Source organism: Danio rerio, chromosome 19 (assembly GCF_052040795.2).
Source record: "Danio rerio strain M-AB ecotype USA chromosome 19, GRCz13ab, whole genome shotgun sequence".
NCBI lineage: Eukaryota > Metazoa > Chordata > Actinopteri > Cypriniformes > Danionidae > Danio > Danio rerio.
This window is the reverse complement of record NC_141039.2, coordinates 21,471,527-21,484,724: the sequence shown is the minus strand read 5'-3', so window position 1 is coordinate 21,484,724 and position 13,198 is coordinate 21,471,527. Positions and strand designations below refer to the sequence as shown.

The window sequence follows — 13,198 nt, the reverse complement described above, 5'->3', positions numbered from 1 at the left end:
CTGGGCCGCCGTGTCGCCCTTTCGAGGAAGAGAAAGGTGGAGTAGGTGTGGAAGGGGGTTGATTCTTCAAGTCAAATATGACTGAGGTAAGGAACTAGCAGCAGTCATTTATTAGCACGAAACAAATAAACTTTACTTAGTCATCGCGAAGGAATTGTTCTTCTTAACCAGATCTTACTGTAGCATGGGTAAAACGAGGGCTTAAATTAGAAGAAAAAAACATAAATGGAATTTAAATAAGAGAATCATGCTTCAGTAGGGTTGCAAAACAATTATTTGAATTTGTATTTGAATTTGAGGATAGGTAGTGGTACATAATAGTGTCATATGTATTCTGAATACATCTGAACCTCTGAATCCTGCACCTAACAAATATTATTTAGAAAAAAAAACTAAAATCAACAGTGAAGCTAATAAAAACTAAACTAAAACTAAGCCATTTCAAAGCATAAAAACTTATAAATACTAGTAAATCTCTCTCTAAAAACAAATTACAACTTACTGAATTTGAAAACAAAAAGTCAAAATGAGATAAAAACTAAAACTATAAGTTATAAAGTGCAGTTATAGAAAAACTATGGTGATATTACAGATGGATTTACTATGAACATTATATACAGGTTATATTAGCTTTAAACAGATTTACAATAACGGAAAATATGTACAGGATGCTATTAATAATCAGAAGTGTGCAAATAAATAAACATAATTACAAATGTATATGTACAGTGGGTATGTACATAAATACCATGTGCAGTGGGTATGTATAGTTCAAGTATGTACAGTTGCTTGCAAGTCTGATACCCTAACCATTGAGCTACATTAATTGACATGGGAATATGTATATGAACTAACTGATCTCTGTTAGTAAATTTTGGTTAACTAATGTCTTACCTAAAAATCTCACTGACTCCATGAACAGTAGTGTGTTATAGCAATTATATTTATATTTAATTGAAATTAGGTTATAAAGTCATTTTTGGATTTACAGGTGCTCCACGGATGGCTCCACCCCCTGCTCCACCAGCCCGCTCTCCTAACACTGAGCTATCCAACAGGATCCCACCTCCTCCGCCCCTTCCAGTATCTGCTGCACCTGGATCAGTGCGCAATGGACACCTGCACAGTTTAGGTGAGACTGCAGGTTAAACAATATTGATAAAGCTGAAGGTCTTAAGGTATAATACACAAAAAAACTAAAATTCTGCAATCGTTTTGCTAACCATTCACTTGTTCAAAAACTTGGCTTTCTTTCTTCTGTTGAACACAAATGAAGATATTTTGAAAAATGCTGGTAGATGGGACTCATTCAATTTCATTATAAGTATACAAGTATAGTACACTATCTGGCATAAGTCTTGTTGTCGATCCCAGTTGTAAGAGCAAGAAATAATAACTTGACTCCTAGTTGATCATTTGGAAAAGGGACAGAAGGTACAATGAACTATTAGAAGCCGCATGGACTCAAGATTCTTACAGAAACCAGTCAAGTTTGGTGAAGGAAAACAACATCATCAGCCTGATGTATCAAGACATTTGTGCAGCCCATTATATTACAAACCCCACGAGTGGGCATTTTTTTTAGCAGGATAGCGCTCCTTCTTATACTTCAGCCTTCTCATCAAAGTTCCTGAAAGCAAAGAAGATCAAGGTGCTCCAGGATTGGCCAGCCCAGTCTCCAGAAGGAGAAGGCACTGAAGATGAATCTAAAAAATCTTGATGAACTCTGGGAGTCCTGCAAGAACGCTTTCTTTGCCATTCCAGATGACTTTATTAATAAGTGATTTGAGTGATTGCAGAGATGTATGGATCCAATCCTCCAAGCTCATGGGATTTATACCCAATATTAATTCTTTTTCCACTGCACCATGACTGCATATTGTATACGGATCATTATTTCTGTTAAGTGACAAGACATTTGTCTGAGCAAAGTCAGATCTTGCTGTCCTATTTAAATAATAAAAAAATCATGGCATGATCATATTTTATTTTAGTTAAAAAAGCATAATCTAGAGGCATTTGTCTGTCATATAAGCCACTTCTGATATCAAATGATCAACTATAGGTCAAGTTTTTATTTGTTGTTCCTAAAACTTGGATAAATGACAAGACTTTTGTCAGGTAGTGTATAAATAAGTCAATGGGTGCTACCACACGGTAAATCCTGATAAATTCATATTACTCAAAACTTTTGAATAAACTAATTAACTTCATTATTTCAAATTTTACATTTGAATTTTGTATTACAACATGTTTGTGATGAGTTAGACTTGTCACAAAGTTAATTTCAAATAATGAATTAATTTGTGCAGTGTGTTTGAATAAACATCACATTAAGTCAAATACTTCTGATCAAGTTTTAGTTTTAGCAATAACGTGTTATTGAAACTATCAAAGAGATGCACTCTTGTGTGGATAGTGGGTCTTCAGCAAAACCACAGACTTCAGTGGTAACCATATTATTTTCAATATACAGTAACAGAAACATTTCTAAATCCCAACAAAACATTTCAAATTAATTTTATCTTCCTATCTAAAACTGTTAATTTCAACATTATATATTCATACTCAAAGCATGTTAGAAAAGAGATATATTTTTATTTATAAGTCAGTTAATTAGGTCGATTAACTTAATACAATCAAATTAAGTTCACATAATGTTTTCTACTAAGGACAATGAACTTACATCAATATTTGAGTGAAAAGAACAAATGAATTTCACTCTTTGTTTTCACTGCAAAAAGCAGTTGGAAATTTACTACAGCAATAATGTGATTTGTTAAATGTGTACTGATATGTTTGTGATGACCCATAACACTAACATGGCATTTGTTGTTTGTCCAGCTCACAGAAGTGTCTTTGTCTGTTTTACAGATGACTTTGAATCAAAGTTTCACTTCCATCCAATAGAGGACTTTCCCCCTCCTGAAGAGTTCAGGCCCTTCCCACGTATCTACCCCAGCAAGGAGAACAGAGGTACAGCAAGCTCTTTGTGTGTAAGGAAAGGTGAAGTCTCTTTAGAGACAGTACTCACAATATTGCCTCTGTTTAAAGAGTATTGAGACTTAAGAGTTCAGAGAGATGAGAGGAGATGCGATTGTCTTGTTCTGTTTCATCTATGTGTAATTGTAAAATATCTTTCTTAAAAGTGATAATTTACTCAAAATGAAGATGACATGCTTGATTAATTTGATCCTAGAAGATTTTTATCAGAGTTCTTTTGATTCTTAGAAGTCAACTGCTATCTGCGTTTTGAGAGTAAAAAAAACTATTGCAAATTATTGCCATTATGAGACAGAAATCGTACACTAAAGACTGAACAACTTTCCTTGGATTTAAGGTAATTATGTTGTAAATGATGTTCAGTTTAGACTGATTGCTTTACTTCATATGTTTTTTTTATAACTAAATCAGTTTATTAAAAGTATTTCAGAAGCTTTACTGAATACTGCAGTAAAATTCTGGAAGTAATAAATTACATTTTAAATAATATTTTGAATTATTTCTATTTTTACTGTACTTTTGATCAAATACATGCAGTCCTTGTGAGCATAGGATACATAAAAAATGTAAAAACACAGATAGTGGTATTGTAATATCCAAGATAAAACAAGTATGCATACAACACTGTGTATAAATATTTTCCTCAGTTCCTCAGTTTGGTTTCATGGTAAAGCACAAACTGAATCTGACACTGAACTCTTCTTGTTTTGTGTTACAGTAAACCCACATCCTCCTGCCATGATGACTCATTTAAGATAAAATGGGACAATATGGATATAAAGTACGGTGCTAACCTTTATCAGGATGTTTATTTAAGTCATCATCAGTGAAGAACAGCAGCCAAATCTGTTGGTGAAATGAACTCTCGTTCAACAAAATCTGTAAAAACATTCTGCAAAAAAAACAACAACAACAACAACAAAGACATCTTCTTGTTGACATTACACTTTCAAATAAAAGCCATGGTGTTTGTAAAAGGGAAGAAGTTTGACCAGTAAGAGTGAAACAGGGTTTTCAAGGTAAATGGTTAAAACAGATAAAAATATATACCCTTTTGAGGGATGTAAACAATAACAATGGACCTAACACATTTCCCTTTTTACATATTTAATTACCATACCTCCCGAGAATCCTAAAAGGTCCACACACTGATAAATATGAAAGCTATTTTAATGTAGATATATGATTGAATTGTCTCATGTTAGTTATTAAAAAAAAAATTGACAACAAGCAGGAAGTGTTCATGGGCCAATGTCATCACCACATCGAAATGACATTGTATAAACTAAAACTGTTTTTTAGGCAATATTGTCTGTTTTTTGCTTCCTGTGGCTGCTTTAGTCTTTTTGTTACAGAGTCTCTTTGTCTAAAAAATCAAATCAACACCTAATAACATACCTGTTTCTGCTCAATCAACATTTAATTGCTTCATCTCTCTGTATTTAAAATCTGTGCCAGTATGAATTGCTGTATTAAAGCTCTGAATCAGGAGAAAAATACTCAAGCGAGACTATGGGTAACAGTGCCACCCACTGGACATGCTTGCAATTTATTGCTCTGACTGAATCTGAATACGTTATATAACCCAATAAACAACATGTACAAGACACACTCGTTTGCGTGATTATTAAGCATAGTTTCATAAAGGACACAGTTCAATAAATAAAAAAATAAATGAATACCATAAATATCTGCTTGTAATACATGCTGTTCCAGCGAAATACTACTTCGCCTGTTGTTAGCAATGTTAAGCCTTAATCATGCAATAAATATTAATCAAACTAATAAATAAGTTTCATATAAACATATTATACATTGCTTTTTATCATATCTTCTCAATACACAATATCATATACCCAAAACATTCATCCTTCAGCTTAGCTGCCATTAAAACATACTAGCATCAAGGAACAGGTTAAGTTATACCTTATATATATATATATATATATATATATATATATATATATATATATATATATATATATATATATATTGTGTGTGTGTGTGTGTGTTGAGAGATGAGAGAGATGACAGAATCTGCCAAATACTCTCAGATCGTCAGCTAAATACTGTTGATCTCAGTTGGTTTTCCTTCGCACATGTGATTTGAGCTTTTGTAGTCTTCAGATCCTGTATTTACAGCCAGTTGAGTCGATGAAACAGGAGTCGGTGCACCTGAGTTGCCCAAAGGTGCTATGTGTACAAAAAGACAGAGACATTCATTATAAAGGGCTGACATTAAATACTTTTGGGAAATGTACAGCACATATCCTGCTGTGTGACATGATAAAGTAGTTCTCCAACTTTTTGACTCAAAGTTCCCTGATTATCTATTACTAAACATGACTTTTCAGATTCTTTTGTGATTTTAACTGGATTTTTAAAAACCATTTCATCCTCATGAAACATTTTTAGACATCCCATTGTTTACCATTGATTTATTAAAACGTATTTGTGTACATGATTAACAGGGACATTCTACCAGAAATGTACATCCACGACAGAAAAACTTAAATACAGTAAATAAAAAGTATTTAATTCCAAAAATTTCTAAAATAGACTGATGGTTGATTTTTGTGAGTTGTTCTGTAAAGGAATATGTCATTCATTTGGTTCTCAGATTTTTGTTCTTTATTAAAACACTTTACACTGTACAAAATTCTGTTGTTGTCCTGTTCCTCATCTTATAATCTTAATAATCTTATTAGATAACTATTAAAGTTATCTAATACTTAAATAGTTTTTTATGCTATAAACTGTTAATTAGAAAGAAAATACTTCAGAAATAGCAAAGTTTAAGTTGTTATCATTCACATCAAATGATTAAAAACTTAAAACTATAAATAAATGCTTCAAATATATAATACCAATAAATGTTCAATTGTCCCAGTGTTTCTGTCAGTCTTGTCACATTTGTATTAAAGTTAACATAAAATGCATGCATCACACATTTAGGCTATGACTCTGATGTGACATCATTTGACAAAGAAGAAGCTGACAGTGATCAAGGATGCATTTTATCATTGATTTGTATAATTTTATGCATGTTTTTGTATGATTTTTTGAGGAAGACAAGCTAAATGTCAGGCCCGGTCACGTTTTGTATAAGTGAAAATATATTGGTTACATCATACTCAACATCCAGGACATTTCAGAAGTTTTAACACTCTTTTTAAAAGATTTTGATTGTTTGTAATTAAGCTGCCATGTAGCTATAAATACAAGGAAAACATTTTCATTTATTAAGATACATTTTATTACTATAAAAGAATTTGATTAAAATTGAGTTCATGGTTTTAGCTTGAATTTAACTTTAGCTAACTTAAAACACTGATGCTTTCATAATGTAGTGTGTATTCAAGTTTCAGGCCCTACATAACCATTTTTCAATAAAATGCTATAATAAAAAAAATGCAGTCACTTGGTGTAAAAGTTAATTGTTTTATGCTTTGGGGACATAAAATAGATAATAGATAGCATATGGTATTATTAGATTATACACAAGCATACCCTGGAAGATATGATTTGCAGGTCTGGTAACCGAAGTCTTTCCCATCACACTCCTCTACACCCTCGTTACGATATCCATCACCACAGTATGCTTTTTTACAACCTACACACACACACACACACACACACACACACACACACACACACACACACACACACACACACACACACAAAGAACAGGAAAGAGACAAAAGAGGAATGAGTGAAAACAGACGGATGTGAGAAAATTATCAGCACACTAAAACAACAAGATAGACAGTGCTGCTTTTGCAGTGTAAAACTTTGCAATCGAAGTCTTTACATCATCAAAACAACATCATCATCAAACCATTTATTAATCTCATATTTGGGCTTAAAACATACAAGAGGTTGGAATACCCAGCTTAATCTCATTAGAAAACATAACTATTTAACATTTTGTTAGTTTAGTGACTAATTTGTATACAAATTGATACCAGTTCAGTCAAATGAAAATGTCGAAGTTTTAAAAAGGAGCCCTGCCACCAAACTCTTTCCCTAAACCTAACCATCACTGAGAGATGAACACATTGTGCAAATGAGATCATACAAATTCATTTAAATGATATTAATTATATTAAAAAGTATAATATAAATTAAAAAGTTACTAATTGCTATGAAAAAATGTTGGAATACAACTTATTTAACTTGGAACTAAAGCACCATTTCTATTTCACATGTTCAAGATAACAAAAATGTCACTTCCTGGGAAACTGGCTCAAACTGTTAATGAAACTGGAATTTGATACAACATATGAAACCACTGAAGTGCGTCATTCCTACATTAAAAGATATGTGTAGGACACATCAAATTACAAACTCTAAAACAATATCTTGTGTTTGATATGTTTTTTGGAAAGACCTTGACAGATTTAAAGTCTTTCAAACCCATTTATTTGTAAGATTTTTTATTAATTTTGAATTTTGCTCAAGCATTTCAAGACTAGAACAACATTTGAGATTGTGTGCAATGTTAACCACTGGTTATTCCAATTATCCAATCACATGATTTGTTGCAGTCATTTTTTTTCAAGGAATTTAATACCTCAATTGAGCACACAAGTATTTTATTCAAATATTATTTTATACGCACCTTGACATTTCCATTCAGCATTTTGAAAGATTTCAGATTTATTTTGGACATTTTTGCCTTTATATTTATAGGACAGTAGATACTGAAGTCAGAGAGAGGGTTACGGGATTGGGAGTGGTCGGGACTGAAACTCGGGTTGCCTGCAGTGAACTTGTGATATTTGTCATAGACTGACCACTAGGCTGGTGGCAACGATGCCATTCACAATTTTTATGTAATATCTCAAAATGTGAACATAAGTATGTGAAAGAGCATTGCTTCTTATTAGTTACAGTCAAAGCAATCTCAGTGCAATAGGTTATATGCAGAGCTAGTGTTTCTTTCCTTAGCGATAAACTTCCGGTGAACGGTTAATGTGACTTTTTTTCAGTTTTATACAGTTTCTTTTACAGCATCGATGTTGTACTGCAATTAAAATACAATCAGTTAAACAGACTTCAGAATTTATTTAGTTGTTCAAGCATAAAACGAGATGAAAAGCCGTTTAACACACACATGCCCATTAGCATCAGCATGCGAGCACAGAAACACCATGAAATGTCATTTAATGCAGTGCTTCTTGTACTTTCTGAGACTTTATATCATATCTCAATCAAGCAGTGGAGATTGTTGATTTTTCGAGACACGCCGATTTTGTAAATGCACACAGTTTATCACAAGCTCTTGACCCTAGTTACTGCAAAATTAAAAGTCATCCTGCATACTTCTGCATATACCCTATACAGAATGTTTTCATTTAATAGCTATTTTGTATTTGTACAATCTCATCCATACATTTTAGTACATTTTGCTCATCCCCCAATGAGGTGTAGGTTTACAGGTGGGTATGCCTTCTTTTAAATTAAGTTTTCACACGAATGAAATGATATGAATTTGTTCGAATTAGCCACTTTTCTGACAGAATGTAAACTGTTATATTTGCTCGTAAGATCAGGCTGGTTATAGTATGTCATTGTTTGTTGGATGGTGTGACTCACCTATGCAGTCATCTGTAACAACCCTATTTCCATCATCACATTCCTCACCATTGAGTTCCTGCACTTCTCCATCACCACAAACTCCATTCCCATCCCTCATTCTCTCAGTCGCCTGGAGCGGCATCAGCTAAATGACAAACAGAAGGTCATTTTCGCAAAATGCCAGTATATCAGCATGTTTCTTTGCATTATATTTAAAAAAGGTCCTGTACCTGAATGGGCTCCCATCCATTTTCATCTTTAAAGTAAAGCGACCTCTGATCTTTTCTAAAGGCGAGTGCATTATTTTCATGGAGACCTTTTAGCTCTTCCTCACTACCCACAACAAATATCTAAACAGGAAGATCAGGAAACAAAATGATTAAGATGCAGATATGAAACCTTATTGATTCTGTTGCAAACAGGCAAAGTAAATTTGATCTTCAAGTTGGATGGGAACAATGTGTACTATCTAAGGCAGGGAATGTACCCAGAGTCATATTAAAAGCCAAAAAGCTGGACTTCTTCACAAATCATGTCTTAAGAAAATTCTGAATATAGTTTTCTGTAAGGACTAGGTTAAGATGTTAAACCGTTTACAGTTTTTCAATGAAAATGAATAAATGAATGCATTGTGATTAATCTGAATGAAGCAAACAAGAAAACTGTAGTGCGGGATATGATTTTGCAATCTGGAATTATTATATTAATCGCTATTGATCAGTATCACTTGAATGACAGATTGTCCTACCCTCATGTTGATTTGTAAATGAGTTAATGATGAGCAAATGATGAGCAAAATAAATAAATATATAATTAAATTAAATAAAAACGAAGAGCAGATAAATAATTTACATTAAAGGGAGAGATCACCACAAAATGAAAAATCTGTCAAAACAGTGCATCCGGAAAGTATTCATAGCGCTTTACTTTTTCCACATTTTTTTATGTTACAGCCTTATTCCAAAATGGATTAAATTATTCAATTTCCTGAAAATTCTACACACAACAACCCATAATGACAATGTGAAAAAATAATTTTTTAAATTGTTGCAAATTTATTAAAAATAAAAAACCTGAAAAATCCAGCCTGATCTCACGAGAAAACGTAAGTATTTTACGTTTTGCCAGTTTAGTGGCTAATTCGTACGAATTCGTATGAGTTCAGTTTTATGAAATTGTACGATTTTAAAAAGGAGGCGTGGCACCTAACCCCACCCCTAAACCCAACCGTCATTGGGGGATGAGCAAGTCGCACTAAATTGTACAAATTAGATCGTACGAATTCATACGAATTAGCCACTAAATCAAAAAGTTATTAATTGCGTGAGATTGTGTTGGAAAAATCACGTGCATAAGTATTCACAGGCTTTGATCAATACTGTGTTGATTCTCCATTGGCAGCAATTACAGTCTCAGGTTGGATGGGAAGCAACGGTGTACTGCATTTTTCAGATCTCTCCAGAGATGTTTAATAGGATTTACATCTTGGCTCTGCCTGGGCCACTCAAGGACATTCACAGAGTTGTTGTGAAGCCACTCTATTAATATTTTGGTGGTGTGGGTCATTGTCCTGCTGGAAGATGAACCGTCGCCCTAGTCTAAGGTCAAGTTCACTCTGAAGCAGGTTTTCATTCAGGATGTCTCTGTACATTGCTGCATTCATCTTTCCCTTTATCCTGACTAGTCTTCCACTTCCTGCTGCTGAAAATCATCCCAACAGCATGATGCTACCACCACCATGCTTCACTGTAGGGATGGTATTAGCCTGGTAATGAACTGTCCCTGGTTTTCTCCACACGTCACGCCTGGCATTTACCCCAAGAGTTTGATTAAAGTCTTATCAGACCAGGGAATTTTGTTTCTTATGGTCTGAATCTTATGGTCTGGTGCCTTTTGGCAAATTCCAGGTGGGGAGTGGCTTCAGTCTGGCCACTCTAACTACAGGCCTAATTGGTGAATTGCTGCAGAGATGGTTGTCCTTCTGTAAGGTTCTTCTCTCCCCACGGAAGAATGCTGGAGCTCAGACAGAGTGACCATCGGGTTATAATTACCTTCCTGACTAAGGCCCTTCTCCCTCAATCACTCAGCATAGATGGCCGACCAGCTCTAAGAAGAGTTCTGGTGGTTCCAAACATCTTCCACTTCCGGATGATGAAGGTCACTGTGCTCATTGGAACTTTCAGAACAGCAGACATTTTACTGTAACCTTCCCCAGCCTTGTTCCTTGAAAAAATCACGTCTCGGAGGTCTACAGACAATTACTTTTCCTGGATGCACTGTATTTACTCACCATCCACTTGGTCCAAACTTGTCAGAATTTATTTCTTAGGTAGATCACAAAAGTACATATGAAGAGTTCAGATGCAAAAACCTCTAAGTGCATCTGAAATTTTCTTCTAATGTAAGCATTTTTCTCAGACTCCTATGTCTTGATTCAGGAATTTCACTTTTATGACAAAGAATAGGTTATTTTCATCACTTTTGACATGAAATTACTGAACAAAAGCATGATTAGAAAAATGCTGAATGTGGAAGAAAATTATAGATGGCACTTTATATATTCCAGAATGTTGGAAAACAGCAGCTGCTGACTTACAAAGTATTTTTTGTTCCTACAATGGAAGAAGATGACTGCTGGTTAACAACATTCTTCAAAATATCTTACTTGAAATGTATCTTACATCTTAAATGTAGCAAAGTGTTATTAAATATAAGAACATTGACTGTTGATATTGATTTCATGGTGACTTTGAAATGTCAAAATAAACTGACACATTTATACAATGTTTATTGGTAACAACTTATCTCTACAATCCATTCTAAAGTAAATAGGGTTTGTTATTTAGTACAAAAGTAATACAATTATTGTTCTATCAATCAAACAATATTAACTTGAATAAACTTGAATTTAGCTGTGATTCATTCTGGCACGTAGTGCTGGCTAAAATCCATATTAACAAACAAACAATAGACGTGAATGGAAAGTCATCAGCATGAAAGTGAAAGAGTGTTGGGCTTACTGCTGGAACTTTGCCATATTTATTCCGGTGTTGTAAGGGGGCACTGGCTGGGCTGAGAGAAGGGAAGCTGCAGTCACAGACTCCAGGAGGACCAGGCAATCCCATTTCACCTTTTTCCCCAACTACAAACAGCCCTGTACATTATGAGACATCAGGAAACAAAAGCAAACAGATCGCACATAGATTAGTAACGCAACCATTTAAAAAAATATCATTTGAAAGACTGGAATGTGCAAAAACTTGTCTCCCTGAAGAAAGCGAATTTTCACAAAACTTTCCTTTGTATACAGACTTCCACTAAGGTCATTGTGAGCTCTCTCAGTATGTGTGTACATGGTATCCTGTACATTAGAAGGAGCCACAAGTATAGTAATTCCAGTCAGTTCTGACTTTGTGGGGTTTTTTTTCTGGCCCCCAAGAGAAAAACAGCTATCATAGCTAAATCAGCTAAATCATACAGAATGAAGAAATTTTGGAAATGTAAAAAGGCAGAATGTTTTTCAAGGGTTTCAAAATAACATATGATTATGATTAATATAAGAGCTTACAAATAAATGTTTAACTCTAAATATACAGCTATACAACTGTGTGTGTCTGTGTAATTATTAAATCTCCTTACTTACATAATGAAATATGAAGACAACTGAGGAAATTTTATCTTTGAAAGGCTAATCGTCCATATATATCATGTTTATGTTTTGTGATATATAGAAAATTATTGCAAATAACCTGCTATAAAATCCAATAATCTAAATAAAAAAGTGTTTACAACGTTCTTGTTAATATAGTGAAGCACCTGCTAGTAGTGTGTGAGAGTGTGTATGGGCTATCATACCTGATGCTGGTACTCCAGGAGGTCCAGGGTGGCCCCTGGGTCCAGGTGGACCTATGGGACCCACTGGCCCTGAGAAACCTCTCTCTCCGTCAGCCCCCTATGCCACAGAATGCAAACATAATTCAGCTGATTCATCGCACTACTGTTAAAACATTCAGCTAAATATGATTTCAATATGAAAATATGAAGTTTTTTCTGCATTTATTTGATCAAAAGTACTACAAACACCAATACTGATATTGATATTATCGAAATTTCAAATGACCATTTTCAAATGAAACATATTTCTTTCTATGATTCAAAGAGTCATTTTCAGCATCAGTAAATCCAGTTTTTATAAGCACATAATATATATGAAATCTGCTATATGTGCAAATTTTTTTGCTCAAGTGTTATGAATAATAATGAACACAATTGTGCTGTTTAAAGACACAATATGTATATAAAAAATTCAATGTCTATGTTGTGCTCATCTGTCATTAGCAATTGCTACAGCAGTCTTATTTTGTTTTAACAGCTTTCAGCCTTACTTTATTTCATAATACTATGATAATGTACACTCACTGGCCACTTTATTATGTACACCTTACTTTGGACCCCCTTTTGCTTTCAAAACTGCCTTAATCCTTCGTGGCAGATACTGAAAATATTCCTGAGATTTTGGTCCATATTAAAACGATAGCAACACGCAGTTGATTCAGATTTGTCGGCTGCACATCCATAATGTGTATCTCCCATTTCACCACATCCTATGAGTGCT

General features: G+C 34.0%; 2 protein-coding genes across 6 annotated transcripts in view; one reads left to right on the top strand and one right to left on the bottom strand.

Annotated features, from left to right (window-relative positions):
* wipf3 (WAS/WASL interacting protein family member 3) overlaps positions 1 to 4,610 on the top strand; it is a 23,655-nt gene extending 19,045 nt beyond the window's left edge. For 3 of the 5 annotated variants that reach the window (XM_087295619.2, XM_087295617.2, XM_088651495.1), the window contains 3 exons: positions 992 to 1,132; positions 2,875 to 2,976; positions 3,722 to 4,610. In XM_087295619.2, the coding sequence (XP_087151745.2) occupies positions 992 to 1,132; positions 2,875 to 2,976; positions 3,722 to 3,762 (284 nt within the window). In that variant the 3' untranslated portion in view covers positions 3,763 to 4,610. Of the gene's footprint in view, positions 1 to 104; positions 1,133 to 2,874; positions 2,977 to 3,721 lie in introns of those variants that run through there. The other 2 variants (XR_015516673.2, XR_015945350.1) reach the window with 2 other exon arrangements.
* The window catches only part of wu:fc38h03, a 24,185-nt gene continuing 15,507 nt past the window's right edge, over positions 4,521 to 13,198 (bottom strand). The window contains exons 12-17 of the mRNA XM_087295620.2: positions 12,439 to 12,535; positions 11,604 to 11,737; positions 8,814 to 8,933; positions 8,602 to 8,728; positions 6,514 to 6,616; positions 4,521 to 5,196 (exon numbers count right to left, since the gene is read on the bottom strand). Coding sequence (XP_087151746.2) covers positions 5,127 to 5,196; positions 6,514 to 6,616; positions 8,602 to 8,728; positions 8,814 to 8,933; positions 11,604 to 11,737; positions 12,439 to 12,535 — 651 coding nt within the window. The 3' untranslated portion in view covers positions 4,521 to 5,126. The remainder of the gene's footprint in view (positions 5,197 to 6,513; positions 6,617 to 8,601; positions 8,729 to 8,813; positions 8,934 to 11,603; positions 11,738 to 12,438; positions 12,536 to 13,198) is intronic.